Below are 22833 nucleotides of genomic sequence, written 5' to 3' on the forward strand. Positions count from 1 at the left end.
CACATACATACTCACATGTACTAGGAGCGTACTCTATCGGATTTATACTGCATTACGCACACTGTAACGAAAAAATGAGAATTTTCGATAGCATAATTGAGGAACAGCGATTGATGGAGTTCCCTTTTTCTTTTTCGTTATTTTTATTTATCTATTTATACGTGTATTTGTAACACGAACATAGAAACAAATTACAAAACGTACCTATATAAAAATTAAAATGATAACCACCAAAATTTAAAAGCGAATTCATACAGTTAAAATATATAAAAAATAATATATACATATTTATTTGATCCTCGTGAAGTCGATAATGAATGAATAAATTGTCAGAGATTTTCTATATTTTTTTTTTTCGTTGGACATAATAATTATGTACCTATTTTTAAGTAGGTAGGTATATAAGTATATTGGAATAGTTATCTTTTATAATGGATTTTATATAGTGTTAGATATCATCGTTACTAATAGACTTTTTTTTGTTGAACAATATCTCTTAATATCGCTTAATCAGCTAAATCAAAATAAATATGCACACAAGCACACATCGTGATGCATAAAATAGAAACTACAGATATCTACTTTAAGTATAGGAACAATAAAAATTTTACGAGTTTACAACACTGCATGCAGCTTGTTTAAAGTCGGTGTTTACAGCCGAACCACATATCGTAGTAAATACGGCATCTCACACTTTTATTATATACATATATTTATAACACTATATAACAGTAAAAATACAATAAAAAAACAATCATGACTTATTAAAAACATAATTTATTTATCTGTAACCCAGATTACCAAAATCACTAAAAAAGTCGTATGCGGTAAGGTCTAATATAGTAAACTATAACGACCGATGATGAAAACTATAAAGGTTATCAGGTCACTAAATAATTATTTATAGTAGGCAAATGTGTATATAAGGTTATTATATATATATATTATGTCTAAGTACATTCAAAATAGTAAAAAATATGTAGGTACCTATACCACGGTAGAGCGGCAACTGCTTATTGTAGAGGAAATTCGATGTAGTAAAGTTTCATTATACAAATTCTAACTTTTCTTAGGTTGAAAATCGTGAACGATAGAGGTGCGGTATATTAGCTAACCGTAGAACAATACATAAAGAGTTATACCATTGATCCCCGTAGTAACTAGAATTTTTGAATAGAATGGGGGTTAAGGTTTAGGTATATACCTGCAGGGATAGACAACTCAAAATTACTAGAGGGCCACTTTTTAGAAAATGAAAATCTATAGCTGGCCAAAACATAGAAAGCAAAAAAAAAGGTAATTTAAAATATGTATTTTAATTAGAATTATTATTTTGTTTATAATGTAAAAGTATTTGAACTTCATTACATTAATCGCATAGTCTTCTTGTTTTGATCGTTAATTTACTGAATAATTAAAAATATTTAAATAATTAAATAAAAATCAATGTGGGGGATTACAATTTGCAATACCCAAAACCCCCCTTGGCTATACCAATGGAATCTGGAACTCCGTGATTGTAAACTGATTTTATAGGTAGCATAAATATAAGCTAACTCAACACGAATCACGATTATGGTTATTGGAACTAAACTGACCAAACTACGCTGGATTGTGGCGTTCACTTTAGGTTTGAAAACGTTTATTTTATCGTTTACCAAACAGATAGCTCGGATTTTTTTGTTATCTTACGTTTATAACGCGTTTACCGGTCGCTATCAAATACTCTCAACAATTGTGTACGTTAATTTTGATATTTTGGGTAATAATTAATAGCTATAGGTTTTAAAGAAAAACGGTAGTGATTATACCGACTGTTTTTGTTCGCGCGATCGATTCTCAACAATACTTCTGAAATTGTTCAATGACAAATGTAGGTATTCGCATGAACAACTGCAAAGATTTTCATCGTTAGCCTGATGAAAACGTTGTCTTTATCCTTCGCCGCGTGTGTGACTTGGCCCACGGCTTACCCACTTCAACCGATCATCTGAAAGTATATATATACCTATATATGCCAAATAATAAGAAATTAATTTTAAAACAATTTTAAATCATCGTGCTATACTAATATGAATTAAATTGCAGTTTATCAGTTTACTTGTAAAAAATTTACCCACTCGATCTATTCAATTAGGTAACTACAAATAATATTAGTTTTTAATAATTTAATTAGTATATAATAGCAGTATAATAGTATATTGGTTTTTGAAATATTAAAATTACTGTTCCATTACTTATTCAAAGTAAATAAATATTACTCCTTCTATTATTATTGTTCGAGAATTAGTATAAAGATTAGCATTTAGTGGGCATTACCAGGTCTGGACCATCACTGCAGTATAAAAACTTTTCTATAGCGCAATAGCATGGCTACACGCCTCAAATTTGTAATAAAATACTTGAGTTTTTTTTAAACAATTAATGAGAAAAAAAGTGGTATTTTTTATATAGTATCTATATGGGCTGCCATCTGCCTATACTGAGAATAATAGTATAGGTTGGTATCCTCCTAGTCCGGGCTTAGGCATTATAATACGTGCAGCATCAGCACAGTTTTAAAATAACCACCCAACACTGTGCATGTTGACTCGTTGAATATTTTTATTCAAAATGTTAAAAGCTTAATTTATTATTTATTTAATTATTTTAATATTGAACAAATATGCTATTTTATCTAATAATTTTCAGCATACTCGTACATTTGAAATCGACATAAAAAATATTGACTGTATTCGGCGTATTCTTTATCGACATGTTTTTCAATAGGTACACACATATATAGTAGATAGATTATTTAATTATTGATAACGAATCATTTTTATCTATTAATTTAAATTTCTAGATAATTAATATTAAATATTGTATAACATTTATAAAATATTATTCTTTATGTCACATTTTGTTTTAAATTTTTATTTTAAATAAAATATGTGAAATTTGTACTAAAATAATACTAATATAAAAAAATATGCACTTAATTAATTAATTTACTAAACTAAAGATTCTATAAAGAAACTATAGCGAACCAAAATTGATAATTAGACAATCAAAGTTTTCAGGAAAAAATCTTTAAGTGCTGAATCTATATAAAATTAAGTTGATTATTTCTGTTTTTAAAACTGTGTGCTTTACATTTTTTAAATTGTTATGAAGATAATTGACAATTAAAAAAAAAACCGTATTTTTTTTTTTTATTTTTTTGAAATTTTATAACTATAGTCATTAAAAAAAACTATACGTATAACATCATAAGATACACTCAGTGTACAGGTATGTAGTTTTTATTCGTATATAATATATTATTGTATACCTGCAAATATTAGAATTATAATATAGGTACCTATAATAAACTTTTACTTTATAAATTAACAGATTTTTATTTTACATTTACTATAAAGTCGGTTAATAAAATATTAAACTTCGTTTTTTCCATACCTATACTGCAGTATAATATATAAGTACCTATATATTTATGATTTAATTTATAATTACATCCGCCTTCAAGAAACCACACATATTTTCACATTGTTATCGATAGAGCGTAACAAACTGCGTACTATATTCAGCCCTCTTTTATTATATTGTATCAAGTATATCACTGTATATATATAATACAACGTATATATAATAATATAATATAAAACTTTTTCCATTTTCCCCTCTGCAGGTTTTATCTCAACGTTCATAAATGCCAGTTTTCATGTGCGGGACCTTTTTCCCCTTACAAACGCACTCGCGTTATTAAATGCTTTTTACGTTACCCCGCTTTGAGTTTTCTGGTTTATGAAAATCGTACACACAAGCGGCACAAAAAAAATCAATACATTTTCTGTAGCGTCAAGCTAAAATATGAAAGGATGTCCGGAATGATATAATTTCCGGTTTCATTCTACTTGCTCATCGAGTCATTTTTTTTTATTAAAACAGGGTTATGATTTATATTATTTTATAATAGATATACGGTTAGAAAATTCCTATACCATTGCAATAATACTTGCTCCTGCATATTTACGACTGGCTTTTTATTATTGATAATTCGATAATACATTTGGAAATTGGAATGTTACAATGTTAGTTGTAATAGGTACTTAACTTCTGTTGTATAGTCTGCTGATAGCCAAAATTATGACTATTATGCAATATGGGCACGTTGAGATAAACATCGACCCTGAATCTCTTGTGATAACACAAAAAATTAATACATTTTAACAACATTTAATGTAAATAAATACATTAACGTATAATATTTATAATTTCATAAGTACCTATGATGTAATTAAAAAATTTATCAACTAGTTAATTAATTTGTTTTTATGTATTTATATGTTTTACTAATCGTCACTAATTTTAATAATAAAAAAACTGACGATACTAAACAATAGCATTTGTAGAATATATACTGAAACCGGCAGAACCTCATCACCAGATGCGGTACTACACTGTAGCTGGAGAGAACTACCTTTATGTATTTTGTTTTACATGCCCTAAGCCTATCACCTATAATTTGACAAATTGAAATTAAAAATGAAAATGTTTATAACATTTTTATTTATTTAAATTGTATAATATAAAATTTTATATATATATTTCTAGATAACAAGACTTAAGAAATTATTTTTTACTATTTTAAATTTTGGTACATATAATCAAAATATAATTTAGATGACAATTAATTTCAAAAATCTACTATAATTTATATTATTTATGCTTTGTTTTAAGAAATATTAAGTTCATCAATTTTTATGGGAGGGATAACGATAATATTGAAATATCGTAACCCTACAATGACCACTAAATGAAAAATATTGCCCCTTTAGGAAAAAAAGTTTAACGCAATTCCTCATTATAAATCATAAATTTCACATTACTAATTGACTTAATTTATTTATAAGTAATATTTTTTTCTTACTCATATTGCACTTTTATATAGTATTATTTGAAATAATCTTCTACTGTGCTATTTGTCCTTCTCATATTCACAATAAAGTGTTCTCCGAGTTAAATAAATTCTCACTTTATTATACTATATATATAGTATTATGTACAGAAGATTAACTATACCTAGTAAATATAAATAACAATAGGTATTTCTACTGCATGTGGTCTTTGAGACATCTTATACCGGGTTACCATTTAATCCTATTGAATTGGATTATCCTAACTCGTTTATAAAAGTCTTCTTTACAGGGTATTTTAATTTACTTAAATATTATTTAGTGGTTTATACAGAAGCCAAAATAGTGCTTACGTAAGTTTTATTCTTTTTTGGTTTCGGTGTTTAAACTGCAGGTTTCTGCAAGTCATAACTACTTAATATTATAAATAGCTAGAATTTTAGAAGTATTTTCAAGTACCACACCATACTATACTATATGTATTAATTTTTCTTATAATAGTTTTAATATGATGTACCAATGTACCATACTGTCAATACTATTTAAATCATATATTTTATATACGAGTACTACATATATATTACTTTAATAACTAAACAGAACACCAGAATACTCTCAGCTCTTTAATATTATCACTAACTGGCTTTAATTCATAGGTACATATAGTTCATACGTTCAAATTTATTATTATGAGTACACTATAGTGCATATAATATATATAGTATACCTATTATTTACCCATATAATGTGTAATAATAGATTCAATATAATTTTTGCGCTTAAATGTAAAAAAAAAAATTGTTTTATGTTTAAACGATTTAATTATTTAAAAATAACGTTGAAAAGTAAGTAAACATATTAATTTGTCAGTTACTTATTATACAGCATATTCTATATTGGTAGATATACTAGAACAATGATCAGATAGTTTAAGGAGCATTAACTAATTTATTATTGTATGAATAGCATATATATATTTTTTTTTTTTTGAGCTGAAGGTTCTATGATAACTATTACCAGTTGTAGGTACAGTATTAAACATTTGGCAATTTCCAATTATATTTATTGCTAAGAACATAATTTTATTATTAACCAAAGTTAACAGTTTTAACTTTACAAATTCTATCCGTTTGTTATGTTGCATAGTTCAAGGCACACAATTATATAACAAATCAGACTGTTGGAATATTCTTAAATCAGATAATTAAAAAATCTTAAAAAATAATAATATGTAGCAAGGTGTTTTAAAGTTAAAAAGTGAACATACGCGTTAAAAATAATATTATCTGTTTTCAATCTAAGTCTAACTTATTCTGATAAACTTTTTATTTTATACTTTGGAGTTTTGACTATCTCTACAGACTGCAATAATTATTAATTATTTTAAAATACGGTTTTTATTTGTATGAAATCATTTCATCTATTAAGAAGTACCTATAATTAAAAATATACAATATTTATATTACTTGGTATAGTAACTATTTATTAAAACGTTGTCTATCTCTGATACGGTGTATCAGTGACATTGGAAAATATAAGACGGTTTGATGTTAATAATATCAGATGAGACACTATTAATTATAGTGAGTACAAATTATCAACGTATTATAGGTATTAAAGTATTGAAAGGAAATGTTAATATAATAATATATATTTTACTTAACCGAATCATTTGGTAACAATTAACGGATGAAACGAGACTGACGAAAGCATTATTATTATAAATTATTTATAGGTAATCAAAAATAATTATACTTATATGGCGGAACTATGTGATAATATAGAACATATTATGTAAGATGACAAATGCATTTAGGATATCATCTATGTATAATGTATAGGTATAAATAAATAAATGTAGGTACTAAATAATAATAACATATAAATACAAATACTATACATTGTACAGTGTATGTAGTACATATATATAATATACAATATACATAGTAAAATATTATTATGACATCATGTAGTATATACGATTAAAATGCTGTTTGTGGCTACTGGATCGTGGATATACTGACTGCAGGTGCATGTATTTATACTACGGTTTAAGTTTCCATAAAAAATGTATGATCATTAATCATTGTAATATTTTAGGTATTATTATTATGCTAGGTGTATTAAATCCTATATGGATTACAATGAAACATTTTTACCTAATTAATTTAAATAATATAATTAAGAAAATATTTATTGTACTTACATAATTTTGTATCTATAGTCTATACATACAACCTGCAATATGGCGGTATAATAATACATTTTGTTTTTAAATATTATATAAAAATTAAAAGTCCTACAAAATAAAACAATAAAATAATAATTAATAGTAGGCATATACAAATAGGTAGGTATACAGCATTAATTTAGTATATTATTAAAAATGGTTTAGTATTTACACACCTACATATATATACGCACACACAATACACTGCTAATTGTATCCAATTTAAAAACGTATACAAATAGTTTTAAGCTCTATTTGGTATGGCCACATCATAAACTAGTCACATAAGTATATTATATTGATATAAGTAGGTATACGGTATAGCCATATATAATATTATTTTATTCTACGTATTATTATAGATGTGTCTATACTACGATATATATAAGTGTATAACTTATTAACTATTATGGACATTACGTCATACAAGCAGGTATGTAGTGCAATACTAATGTATACAATTTAAAAACAAATAACTATTAGCTGAAGTAAAAGATAACACAAATGTATTTTAAGAGATAAAAAAGTAATAATTACCTATTACAGCGGTAGCGGTATACCTACCTATTATGTCATAGTAAATTTAAATGCGACTGTAAGTTTTATTGATTTCTTTTCAAGCAAGCTATACTAAATTGAATCACATTATTATGATATTAATATGTTTAAGCAAACCAATAATGTATCTAGGCTAAAAAAAAAAATTCGAAGAAAATTAAAAACTCAACCTGCTGCATATGATACAGTATATAAATAAGTACGTATAGTCTTACATAATTATACACATTAATATTGTGTATAATAATGTGTGTACTGTGTAGTGGCGGTATCGTTGTACTATATTATATTCATAATAATGAGTAGGTATGCCATATTATTATGATGTACGAGAATATAATACATATATATATATATATATATATATATAATATTTTATTATTATTGAGTTTGGGCATAGGCGGCACGTACAGTCTGTAAACGGTTGCCAGCAATGCAAACAAATGCGTGCACACCATAAAGTTCAGCGACTTCTATCGAAATAATAATACGAGTGCACTATACTTATTATTATTTTTTTTTTATGCTAATGGGCCACCTTGTAAAACACATTGTCGATTTTTTGAAAAAAAAATATAAATATCACCTCGTGTTTACACCGTGTCACTCTGTGTATAATGTATACGTGTATATAATATGCATTAATTATTCATAAACGCGCGGAACGACACATACAAACACACACACACAAGCGCGCGAGCAAGCATTGCGCACCGTGTTTAGTAGCAGTACTTGAACCTCACAAAAGCGGTCATGCATTATACATGCGACATCAGTTCATCTAGATGTTGATAACATTATTATAAACTCTAAGGTCATTATTATCAACACAACTCGAACACTAAGTAGAATCTCCGTTTGACGTGCATACGCATATATATTGTATACATAGGTATACAATAATATTAATAATAATATAATATAGAGGTAATGCTGCACAACCAGCGTGGTCTGTGATGTTTGCGTCATAATATATATTACGACTAAGACTTGAACCAATAAAAAATATTGGACGAGTATACTTTTGATTAGCTTATTGTAAATAGGTATACATATATCAATAAATTGTGTGTACAACTATAACGCTCGTCCACCGGATATAAAATATGATATAACATGTCAATATGAGTAATGTAAATTTTATGGACGGAGTAGAAAATTTTGGCATTTTACACAATACCCGACCATTTTATAGAATCCCTAAGATGTGTATAAGGCAGTTAAAATAATGAGATATATAATTGTCTAGAGTTTAGACCAGCGGTTCTCAACCTATAGGGTACGCGACATCCTCTCAAGGGGTACGTGAAAAAAAAATGGCTAATGGTGGAAAATGTTGAATTTATTTATTTAAAACAATTCGTTTCGAAAATTAAAACTTAACCGTCAACTTATCTAATAGATATGGAGTATATAGAATGTAACATAGAAATTTTTGTTATTTTTTATTTAAATATTTTAAAAGTAGTTATGTAAAAAAGTTTAAAAATTATAATGAGGGGTACAATTTAGCAAAATATTAAACTTAGGGGTACGGAACAAAAAAAAAGTCGAGAACCGCTGGTCTAAACCATAATAAACTATAGGTACATTTCATAATACATTATTTGTATATTTAAAATATACTAATATTATTATTACAAATTTGAATAAAAATAAATTGTATTAGGTTATTATAATTTATTTATTATTGCATGCAATACTTCCATGAACTGGAACATTCGGACCATTCGGTTAATGTGACGATCAATTTTTCAATTTCAGAAATAATTGTAATTAAGTCATATTTTGTTAATATAGTTTATTTTTTAATCATTTAGTTTAATTTTTTTTTTTTTGAATCATTATTCATTTGTATAATGAGGGAAATTTATTCATCATATTTTAATTCTATTAAATATATTTTACAATTACATTTTTCGATTTAATAAAATAAATAAATTTGAAAAGAACTTTTTTATGTTTAGTGAATATATTTAAAATACGTGTGTAATCAAATTAGCAAATAATACTGTGTAATAATATAAGCGAATAACAAATAAAATCTAACTTAATTCACTAACTTTTATAAAATTTATGTTGTAGTTTAAATATTTATACCTTATAATCATATAAATTGCTTGTATACTCTGACTATTTTATAAAATAACATGACAAATTTTTCATTTTGCCCGTAATATATAGGTATACATAACAAATAAAACGAAAATAAATTCCAATTTTAAAATATGATACAAATATATGAAATATTTTCATATATAGTTGTAAATATATGATTTGTCTATTTGCAATTATTAGTCATTACTATTATAGATTAATTGACTTCGAAATATACATATTTTTAAACTTATATTTATAAGGATAAATATGAGAGGATTAGTATAAGGAGGTTAATGGTTATATTATATACTTAAATATTTTACATATAGTACCTACCTACCTATCCTGTACTATAGTCTATAGTAGTAAATAATATATATAGTTTTCGTAAAGGTTTACTAATAATAGACAACACATAAGTACATAACATATATATTTATCAATAGATATTTAGCGTTTAGAATAGCTTACTAATTGCTGTAAACTATTGTACCTACTTGATCGTTATACTTAATAATATTATTAATTAGTTTACTACGCGAGTATAAAATAAACAAAAATTAAATGCAATAAACATAATTATAGGAGCTAGTATACATATTTTTTAAAAAGTTGAAAAAAAATATACAATAATAATTTAAATAAATTTAATATTTATATCAAGTGGGTACGAGTATAATGATAATTCAATTGCACAATATTAGGTATATATTTCCAATGCCAAAAGGAAAAAATTATTTATATTACTGCTGAAAAACGAAGATTTATTACCTTTTATAACTAAAAGTAATTTAAGTGAAGTGTAAAGATTAGATATATTATACCTATTAATCTATATAGTATAACTTTAAACTTGCGTAATTAGATAAGTTAATATTAAATACTTATTATACATGCCAGAAACAATATGATATTGAGGTAATTTTATAACCATATAATATTATGTATAAAAGGAATTCTTTGATTTTCAAATTTTAACTTTTTGAGCTTTAATGTTCATCATTCCGAATATTAATAGTTATACGTTTTGAGATTTTTGAATACATAATATGTATAGTGAAATCTCTAATTACCGGACACTTTTGGTCGCCGTAATTTTGTCCGTTATTTAGAGGTGTCTGCTATTCAGAAGGGGGGAGGGTAAATTCTTGAAAATAACTCGGAGAAATTAATAGTTACACATGTACAAAATTTATTATTTATATGTATACATATAATATTTATAATAATGATATTTAAATACATTATAAATTTGTATTATTTTAATGCAAATATTAATTCTACATATTATGTATTGTGTATGAAAAAATTAGTTACTTTAGCTTGGTTAAAACCTTGGTGCATATAGCAACCCAACTTAACATGTTCAAATACGATGAAATCATAAACACAACTAAATACGAGTAGGATAACTTCACAGAACATAATCTTGAAAAATGATTTCATTGACGCGATAATGGACGGATAAGACAAACTATAATTGTTTAATAATTTATAATACATAGTAGTAAGATTAGATTAAATTGGCATTTTACGATTATTCTATATTAACGATAAAAATAAAACTGTCAAAATCAAAATTAAATTACCATAATAGTATCTGTTATTTAGAGTGACCGGTATTAAGGGGTTTTCCTACATGAAAGTAGTAAAAATGTCCCTGTACCCATAAAAATGTTTATTATTTGGAGCCTTGGAGGTGTCCGTTAAGGGAGGTTTCACTGTATTGTCTGTATTATATATATATATGCAAATATGCTATCAACGTTGTATACACTTTTTACATAATAATATGTATATTTTATATATAAAACATTGTTTTAGTTTTTTTGTGATAACTGATAAGTTTTAAATTTTAAGTGTTACTTTAATTATAATTTCTAACTCATTGATGTTTGTGTGTATCATTAAAAGAACATCATACACGCACAAACAATGAATATTATATAAGAATTATATTATGAAAAATAAATTAAAATGCACATTGTTGTTTTTAAATAATATAATAATAATATCGTGGCTAAATAGTAAATGTATATATAGGTACTATTCAGTATTCACTACAGCTGTGTTATATGAATTGTTAGGTAATTTTTATTTCGATAATTATTATTGATGTAAATAATTTTTAGTTTGAACTTTTCTTTAAAATATAAATACTTTTACAAATTTAATATAATTGTGTATATATATTATATAGTTTCGATATATTTGCTGCTACAGGACATTTATTGCATAATATATAATATATTAGGTATATAATGTCATTCAAAAATCAAATCGATCGTTTTCTGAACCGCCTGTAAGAGTAAAATGTTTAAAAATACACCTTATATAGTTTAGTAATAGATGGATATACATAAATATGTTTTTGAACACAAAGTCCTCTAAAGCATATTTCAAACGCACGGGTATACTTGTATATTGATGTATCATAAAATATTGCTGCGACAAATAATATATGTATCATATTATTCTATATTGGCATACATTCTTTTTGACTACATAGTCAGTAAAATGATAACTATGGTATTTTTAGTTTAAAATCGGGGAATAATGCTGAAGAAATGTGTTATTACGGCCACGATACAAAGGCTTTGAACCAGCTAAAAAATATATACAAAAAATGCAGAATTTGTAGAAATTGCTTGAGATGGCCGTTTACGAAAACTGTAAAATGTCAAAGTAAATCTGCTTATAAATCTAAATCAGATGCATTCATTTTTAATGACACTATTATATTCTGTTTATATGTACAGATTGTTTTTTGACGTGTCACGAAACTTGTATAAAATCGGTAATGTGTCCGTTGGGAAAAGAATCTGACGATCGATCAATGGGGATATTCGATCCTGAAGTATATAATATATTTACTTATATTTATTTTACAGTTGATTTTAGATTATATAAAACCATAGAAAAATAGTAAAATGAGATATTACTTTTCCCTTAAAGGATTATATGGGACAACCTTGGAAGACGGAGGATTGTGTATGGCTTATACAGTCATAATATATATATATATACGTATATATAGCCCTGCACCCATGCAGGTCTATAATAATCGCTCGCCGGGACATTTTGTCATGATCAGTTTGACGATACATTTCTGCTATATCTATTCATTTTCAAGACTTTACTTCTTAAGCTTCCTGATACGTTATTCAATTCATTATATTATATACGTGAATATTATAAACTCAAAATATCTTGTGTATGGTTTACTTTGTAGTTCCTTAATATCTATTTTTATTAATAATTTATAAATAATAAATGTTTAACTTTTGTAAAATAATCTTCGAGTATAATTTGAAAAACGGTTTGTCGGCTTGCTATGATTAGTAAAAATTATATTTGTATTTTTATAAGTTGTATTATGTATGATATTTCAAAATGCAAGATAAATACTTATTAATTTTGAATTGTTTGCGAATTATAGTAAAACCTATAAATAAAATATTTAAACTCCATAAAAATCTTAAAATAACATTTGTAAATTTAAATTGATGTATATGATATGTCCTAAAATATTTAAAATGAAGAAATGCCATTAAAAATTAATAAAATGAAAAATCTTAAAAATGTGAAAATTTTTAAATAAAATTTATATATTTAGTATGACATGAAACAAATAAATACCAAAAACAAGCATCCATTATTATAAAAGAAAAAAGTAAAATTTAGTGTTTATTATGAAATCTTAGCTCTATATAGTTACCATTATGGGTTATATAAAAAAAATTGTACTTAAAATTCTAATAACTCATGATAATAGAAAATGACCTATGCTCACGTATACGTATAAGATTTTATTTAAAAATAATAATTTATTATGTTTAAAAAACAAAAATATTGATTTTATGTGCATTTATTCTACATAATATATGTTATATTTTATTCATATATTCTATACAAACAGTCCTTAAAACACACATACACATATATAATATATATATTTCACTATTTCAGGTTGAATTTACTGTATATAAGATGCCAGTTAGAGATAGAAGATAGTAATACTAACAAATATAATAATGTATTTTTGATCATTGACATTTATCAAGTGACAAAATAGTTGTATAATAATTCGTTTAAAACCATTTTACCACATTTATATTTCCGTTTATAACTTCTATAATATGATGTGGACTAAAAATATTATGTTCTTATAATATACACATGAGTATACGATCATCTTCTATAAACAAATTGAAATAATAATCAATGATATAATCATCGAAGAAACTCAGTATAAAATATAAATACAGTAGAGTGTCGAATTATTTGCACTAATTGCAGGGGCCAACAGGGTACAGACAATTAAACATTAACTAAAAACATTTAATGATAACTAATTTTTAATGTTTTATATAAATCAAAATTATACTTATGTACTGTATTTACGAGTATAACTAAGTATTACGTAATAAAATTATATATGTACGTATTGTTAAAAGTATGTATATTATACATAATTAAAAAATATAAAATAAAAATATATTTTCGTAGTGCGGATAATCGACGCTTCACTGGGTATAAATTAACTCATTAAATACATTTTGAATATTTAGAGCTTAAAAAACTTAATAACAAAAACAAAAATTATTATTGTTATGTATAATAATCTTCAATTCTTGGTGGTATATAATGTCACCAAGTATTTCATATAAATTTAAGTTAAGACACCTTTGATGTAAATATATAATAAACACTCATTTATTAATATAAAAACAAAATAATAATTTAAAATTATTAAGTTACAAGAAAACAATTTCGTTGCAATATTTAATTATACTTAGGAGGTTATAACTAAACAAGTCCATATACGTTGTAATAATATTACCATATAGAACAATTTATAAGTTAAGATGCGATGTAGATAAAAGAAAAAGATGAATATATGACAAAAGGGTTCTTTGTGGTGGCCTAAATAGATGCATTTATATTCTAGTATAGAATAGAATGTTTTTAACGCATTTTTAACATTATATTTTATTTAATATTCATTTTTTTATGTGTAAATACTTATGACCCTAGTAATCGGCTTATATGTATAATATATTTTAGATTTATATAGGATTATATATTAATAAAATTATAAAGTATAGCTTATTCTATAATATTCCATATTCGTTTAAATGGAACTTATATATTATAATACTCACTGCTGGCCTTCACTATTAGCATTTGTATTAAGTAGATAATAGCACTAATAACTATACATAATAACATAAAAGTTTAAATTACTGTATAGTTGCTCTAGTGACATTGTTTTTTCTTATACCTATATGTTATATGTAATATATTACATATATGGTATTAATTACTATTATACAAAATAATTAATTTCTAATGAAGTTACTTTTGAGTTATGATAATAATATAGTAAGTAGTAAGTAGTACCTACCTAACTCATAAAATAACGTGTTTTAATGATATAGGTACCTAATGTTATACTATGTATCTACACTTTATAGAAAACCAGATTGTAATCATAATATTACCTATTTTATATTTTTTTTCCTTTATTGTTATATACACAATATGTACCTTAAGGGTACAATAAGAATATTGGCTAAAATAAATATAATAAATGAAAATCTTGATAAAAGCAGCCACCCAGTGATGACATTTTTAAGTGAGGTTATACATTAATTTCTACATATATATATAAATAATTTTTTTTATTTATGTTAACATATCTCTACACTACTTTTTATAATTTAAATTTAAATTTCTAAAATCCCAAGAGTTGCCAATCGTTAACATCAAGACTTAATTTTAAACTAAATATATTAACATTTAAGTTATAAAAATTGTATACAATAATAATTTAATTAAAATAAAATATAAAAATATACTAAATTTGATGATTCTATATAAATTATAAATGTTATTTTGTAAACTGTGTAATAATTTATATTTACTATTAACTAACATAATGGATGTAATATTTTATTATTTATAAATAAATATAGTAATGAGGTAATTTCACATCTATTTTATTTCGTGATAAATAATAAATACGACTTAATCACATTTGAAAATAATAGTTTAACCAACAATAACGATCATATAATATTATTATATATAAAAAATGTATATAGGATACATTCAGGTATAATGGTATATATTTTATTATATTTATCAAATGTAATTATATATTGTATATTTAAGAAAAATATTGAAAAAGTGCACTTGTTTATACTTACATGTAGTGGCGTTAGGTTACTAACTATAGGTAGCCTGAGGGGAAAAAAAGACAGAGGCCCTCTTTATAATGTGTTGTAGAAAATGAACGATATTTGTTACCAATCATTTGTTTAGTAAACTATTGATTGGCACGGCCCCTTCTTAAGAATAATAAAAATGTTATCCAATGTATTCAATGTATTTAAAAAAAAAAGCTTTATTGTTTTGAAAATCTTCTAAGGTCATTGGTTGTATCGCTTCTGATAAATTTGGGCTTATTAAACATTTAGTTTCATCATTTACACTATTTAAAGTTGTTATTTAGAATTTTTCATGAATATTAGAAATTTGAATAATCAAAAATGTAAGATTGAAATAATTGTACCTATTACTAAAAATATATATACAATATATTTAAACATTAGCTTAATAAAATAAAAATGTTAAGTATTTTTTTTAAATGATAAGGCATTAAGGCCCTGTGCTTCCCCCTACCAAATTAAAATACTTTAGGGGCCCCGGGGCCTGCATTTTGATGATCGGCCTGAATACGCTACTGTATATATATATGTACGTACAATATACAATATACATGTAAGATTTTATATAGTTACATAAACACAGCTTCCTAGTTGCTGTGTTATATAATACATATAGTATAAATCGCATAGTAACATTGTGTGGAATTTGGCAATCAGGAAACGGACATTTAACTTTACAATTTAATTTGTGTACAATCCGCTAGTCAGTATACATTATATTATGTCGACTACTTAGTACTTAGGTACACAAAAATATTAATACTCACAATCTCTAATAATAATATATGTATAGGAAGCGATTCTTTTTATTTATATTTACTTACTAATGCAAATATCACGTACATCCTTAAAGGCACACCAGAATATAGAATATTTTCTCTCACATTATTATATTATTACAATTATCATGATTGTTATAAATTATCTATCAATATATAGGTGTTTTTTTTTTTTTACTTCAAATAGAAAATTAACGTTGCGCTTAAATTATAATTGGTAGATACTTGGAATTTTTACAGTATTTTGTTTCATGATATACTATATTATATATAAGTGCACACTAAAATAAAGGATTTTACTGAACTTTCAATTCAAAGAGGGGTTCACACAGGGATTTGTTGATTCACGAAAAAAATAATGTTTTGTTTAAATATAGGGTTGTCATTGCAGATTACATAAAATAGAAAAATGATTATAAGTGGATACATTTTAGACATGTATTTTAAATTTAGGTATATAGCTATTATTGCGTTTAGTATTATTCGATTATAGTTCGGTTGTTTAGATGTTTTATGAACGTCTTTGTTAACGGTCTTCATCTCAATAACAAACTCTTCATCATGGATAGATAAATGTATGAATCTTTTAGACCACTTTAGTTCTAAATTAATATTTTTTATTTATTAATAAATAATATACGCGTAAGACAAGTGAATAAATTTATTCAAATTCTAAATTTTGGAATGTTTAAATATCACATTTTAAAATTCTTGAGAATTTTTGAATCACTTAACGAGTGCCCTGTCATACGAACGCTTATTTTTTAAATAAGAACTCTACTTCTTTTTTACTGTATACATTATTTATACATTTATACAGAATATATGATCAATAGTATAGGTACACTACGTAATTGAATTTTGAAGTTGATATTTTTGACCATTATTGTAAAGTAATTGTGAGCTGTGAACGTATATATATTATATACACATATACCTATTAACTATATGGACAAATACGATGAGTATTGGTGAATTGATGGGAATATAAGTGTATATTGTACGATTTACACAAATCTAAAGCTAAAAATATGCTAAGTATAACATAAACGCATATTCTTACAGAATATATCCTCAGGTATTGAGATGTAATCGATGTAAATACATAATACACTATACATACATCAACTGCGACACGTATACCTAAATACTATTTATTATAAACTAATAAACATTAATGATATATAATATTATCAAAAATTTTGTTCAAGGTAAACGCGTTTGCGGTTCGTGTTATATCAAAATGTATTCAAACGAGGATCAGGTTTGAGGATACGTATAAATAGGTACCTAATTATATCGTATATAAATACATGGCAGTCGGTAACGCGTGTTATTATACCTATACATATTCTGCAGTTATGTGTATTATGGAACATTTAGGTACATATCATATAGATAAATAAAATATATATGAACACCAATTGTACGAGCGTGAATATACGTCTTAATTATTAATTTTGGCCGTTTCGTGCGGTGTATCTAGTGTGACAGAATTCGAGTCACGCACGCTGACAACCAAAATATATTTCATATATTATGATTCTTGCGTCGGCAGCGTATAATTATAAGCGACGCAAAAAATTACAACAATACAAGGCATAGACACATACCATTAATACTTTATAATATAAAGACGCATATTCAGAAATTTAGTGTCAAAGTTCAATTTAATTTTGTTCTCCCCTATAAATAAGAAAAGTAGATATTCGTTAAAATTATCGCTGTAATATTTTCCAACACAAATTATTAATGCTACATATCTATGACCAGAATTTAATACTCAGAAAGTATGTGGGCTAAAGCCCCAAAATTTAGATTTCAAATATACTATGTATTTTAATATTAGTTATAAATTTATAATTTACAAAAAGAGCGTTTGAATTTACAGGTTAAACAGTATATTATATATATGTACCAGCATACGTTACATAGTAGGTACAGTGATGTTAATCGTTTATCATATTTTAAATTTTGACTTATACAAGAATTATTAATCGATAATATTATTTGCAGGGTGGAACTCTGAACCCAAGTAAACTATTTAAAGGCAACCCATTTTAACATTTTTTTCTATAATTTTAATAGTTGTTTAGCAACAGTCTATACGCATATTACATCTTGTCGTGATGCGTTTTTACCGTGATTTTTCCTTTTTTTATTTGAAATTTTTATGAAAACTGAAAACTATATAAATTTAACAAATATATGATTTTAATATTTGAATAAAGCGATGAATTCATTGACGTTTTACACAAAACATTAATTTCATCTAAGTTTTTCACAAAATTGATATTATTTATTTTCCATATTTATAAATAATTAGACTGTATATAATATATTGACTTGGAATTTTAACCGAAAATATTTATATATTAATATTTGAAAGATATATGATATAGTTTTAAAATATTTTGACTCTTTTTGCGTTATACACCCAATATTGTCTAAAATATATTAGTATATGCATATTTACGTTAATATTTTCGATTTTTTTTAAAGTTTTATTTACAAGATATACAAGATTCCTCGTAAACTTTTATTTCTGAAAATAAAAAAAATACTAAGTGTAATTTCACATACTTTCAGTATTATGAACGATTGAAGTTAAAATCTTTATGATATTATGAATAATATGATTACATTATTTATATTATAATAAAATTGTCATTATTTTTTAAGCCACAATGAAAATATGTCATGCATTTAAACTATATTGTGTATAAAGTAGAATTATGTTTTCAAAAATAATTTCTTACAATTACATAAATACCTACAGTGAAAATCCAAATAGTGGTGCTTTGGGGGATTGCTTGTATGTATTATCTCCTTATACGCCTCTGTGTATACATGCTATTGTCATGATTATAGATTCTGGACACAACATTGGATTAGGGTCTTTTTCGAGGAATAAGAAAACTTGGGAAAAATGTCATTTAATCATTTTTTCACGGTGATAATGGTTCGTATTTTTATGTATCTAACATAACATATATTATACGATCGCGTGTCATATATTCATCATGTCTACTGCATTTTTTGTACTACCGTGGCACACTGCGACCATCCACCAATCCGGGCTATCATTATTATATTGTTCACCTTTAAATATTTTATGTACTCTTTAAAATAAATGTGGCCAGTAAATTATATTTTTTTATACTTATAATATACGTATATAATGCTAATGAAAATCAATTTTAATACTTCGTGTACTGTACTTACTATAGAGTCAATTTTTAATTTATAGTATAGTATTAAAATATACTTATTTAAGATAGATCATTTTTTTTAAATTAAGAGGTGGGAATAATAGGCGTTTACAGTTCGATTATTATTTGACCTATATGCATATATAATTACCTCTAAGATCTAATAAATATTATTTCCATCATCACGGTGATTTTAATTGTTTTTCATTTCAACCATTCATATTGACACAATGACACAGTACCTATCGTGTAAATAGGAAAATGCAGATTCAACTATAAAGCATTATAGTTTATAAGTATTATGGTGTGTTTACAGATGAGATACAAATGTAAATGTAGGTATTGATAATATATCATCATATCTAGAAAATTATAATATTTGAGATATAGTATCTTTGTTGAAAATGTCAAGTTTCTACGATAACTTCTTTCTGAATTATTAGAACATAAAATCGATATAGTAGAAGAAATCTGGTGTTACGTACCTAACTATATTCACATTTTTTGCACTATTTTTTCTAATTATTAAGTAAAGTATATAAGTACTGGAATTTCCTATATTTTTATTTGACCTCCACGATGTCCAAGATTCGACCAATTATTTATTTTTTTAAACACGAATAAAAATAAAAAATAAAATACATTATTTGTTAAATCAATATATTATGTATCTTCTTTACCGCTCACTCTGCTAATCTATATAAACATAGGTAATAATTAATAATATGTACACATTTATACAGAGCCTAGGCTCTATTATAATATTTTTTGTGTCTAATAGTGTATATTAACTATATATCACGTGCATAAATATAATTTATTCAAAACGAGTGCTGAAAAAAATTAATTTATAAATGCAACGTAAACGTTTCTATTCTCATGATCGTGGAATAAAGATGGTAAAAATGTAGGTACCTATCTATATTTTTCATTTGATGTATTTATGATACATTACGTAACTACATCTAATCTCGTAAGACATAAGTAACGCATCATTTATCCTGCAAGGGTTTTTATGTTGATTAATAATTATGACATAATATTAATATTATTTCCTATTTCCTAGCTATTAATATTATCATCGTTTCAGCCACCGTTTGATTAATAAAATGTCTCGAAAGGATACGGTGAGGGAGAAAGGAAGGGGGTAGTAGTAGATTGAAGTATAATAATATATTATTTTACTGCGTGCGGTAGAAGGCGAACGTCGACGAATAAAAAATAATACTCGCACACGTACCGTCTCTCCGGCCAGACGCGCGACGGTAGCAATCCGGCAACGTTGCGTTACGTCGCCGCACGTACCTACCGGTCGACTACATAAAAAACATAAAAAAATAATAGTAATAATAAACGTGCACGCCACAGCCACCGCCGCCGCCGTGCATGACTTGCGCGACGCCGGCGACGACTACACTGTCTGTAATACGCACGCACATCCGCCCGACGAAATGTGTTTTTTTTTCCCGACAAACCTTGAACGCACGTTTTACACGCGGCGGCGGCCTACGAACCCGTCGCAATCGGTGACGACCCCCTCCACAAAAACAATGTGTTGTCGACTTGTCGCCGTCGTCTACGTTACGTCGCTTTTGAATAGTAATATTGTAATGTACCATAAAATACTAATAATAATAATAATAATAATAATAATATTATTATGATAATGACGATGATGAAATGTTCACATTTCACTTCGACTGCGATTGTAATCATTTTTTTTTTTCTTTCCCCAAATTATCGCAATAATAGCCTTCTCTGCGTGTATTTTTTTCTCGTGTTCTTATTATTATTATTATCGTCATCGCTGTTGGCGTCCCGCACGAACTACGAGTTGTATACACGCTGTAATATTAAATTATATATTATGTTATTAAAAAATGATTGTAGACCGCTCTCCGTCAGTGTCTCGCTCTCTTGCGCGCGTACCGAAACAGGGTTTCTCAAACCCGGGACTGAATACATTTTTTATGTATCTTCTTCCTCGCATTAGTTTTATTACATACGATTCATATTGTAAAAACTAATTAACATAATTAAATGTTTCAATTATATACAATATTAAATATGTTAATAATATTAATAATAGTATATACCTAGTAATAGCTTTAAATTCTAACATATCATATAAAAATATTCAAAATACATTCAAATTTTAAATGAAAATTTAAAATATAGTATTAAAAATATCATATTGGCACACATATTATATGTAATAATTAACTCATTTCTTAAATGAACTTTTATATAACAATATTTATAATAAAAAAAGATCAAAACGATTTAACGTAATATTTTTTTGAAAAAATACAACATTAATCATTATTAAAAAAAAAGTCTATATTAATAGAATCAACATAAATCATTAATATATTATTTATTAAGATTAAAATTTAGAAGAATCAATTTTCATACACAAAATAAATTTGATTACCTCAAGTAAATTTGACTAGAAATTATTTCAGCTAATATACTAAAAATTGAACAATTAAGGCGTAGAACGGTATCTATTTACCCACCTTTTTTATGGTAATCATATTCAAAAGACAAATTAACTCTCATGCATTATAGTTAATCTTTAACTATATTCTTAAGGTTGTTAGTTTACAATAGATGCGTATTTTACATTAAAACGTACTAAAAAAAACAGTCTACAGTCTTGGCGCATAAAGCTAATTTATCATGGCAACTATTATACTGCAGTATAGCTTTTATATACCATAGACATAGGTTATATTCAGGTACGTTAAATTCGGCTGCTGAACGTATGTGCTGTGGCAATAGGTTTATACTCCAGATTGATCAGATTTGTTTTCTCATTTG

General features: G+C 25.6%; 1 protein-coding gene across 1 annotated transcript; it reads left to right on the forward strand.

The window, feature by feature from the left end:
- The first annotated feature begins 12047 nt into the window (after window positions 1-12047).
- LOC112596696 lies at window positions 12048-13800 on the forward strand. The gene is made up of 4 exons (XM_025342465.1): window positions 12048-12088; window positions 12326-12471; window positions 12546-12643; window positions 13756-13800. The coding sequence occupies exons 1-4, from the start codon at window positions 12048-12050 to the stop codon at window positions 13798-13800; spliced, it is 330 nt and encodes a 109-aa protein (XP_025198250.1).
- The last annotated feature ends 9033 nt before the right edge of the window (window positions 13801-22833 follow it).

This window comes from Melanaphis sacchari, unplaced genomic scaffold, assembly GCF_002803265.2.
Source record: "Melanaphis sacchari strain LSU unplaced genomic scaffold, SCAv2.0 Contig33_pilon_pilon, whole genome shotgun sequence".
Lineage (NCBI taxonomy): Eukaryota > Metazoa > Arthropoda > Insecta > Hemiptera > Aphididae > Melanaphis > Melanaphis sacchari.

What these genes read in the sequence shown, in the direction of transcription:
- LOC112596696 (XM_025342465.1), top strand. Translation starts at nt 12,048, where the DNA reads ATGTCATTCAAAAATCAAATCGATCGTTTTCTGAACCGCCT. An exon ending in GATCGTTTTCTGAACCGCCT is followed by an intron (nt 12,089 to 12,325) that starts GTAAGAGTAAAA and finishes TGGTATTTTTAG; the next exon opens with TTTAAAATCGGGGAATAATG. An exon ending in TGGGGATATTCGATCCTGAA is followed by an intron (nt 12,644 to 13,755) that starts GTATATAATATA and finishes TCACTATTTCAG; the next exon opens with GTTGAATTTACTGTATATAA.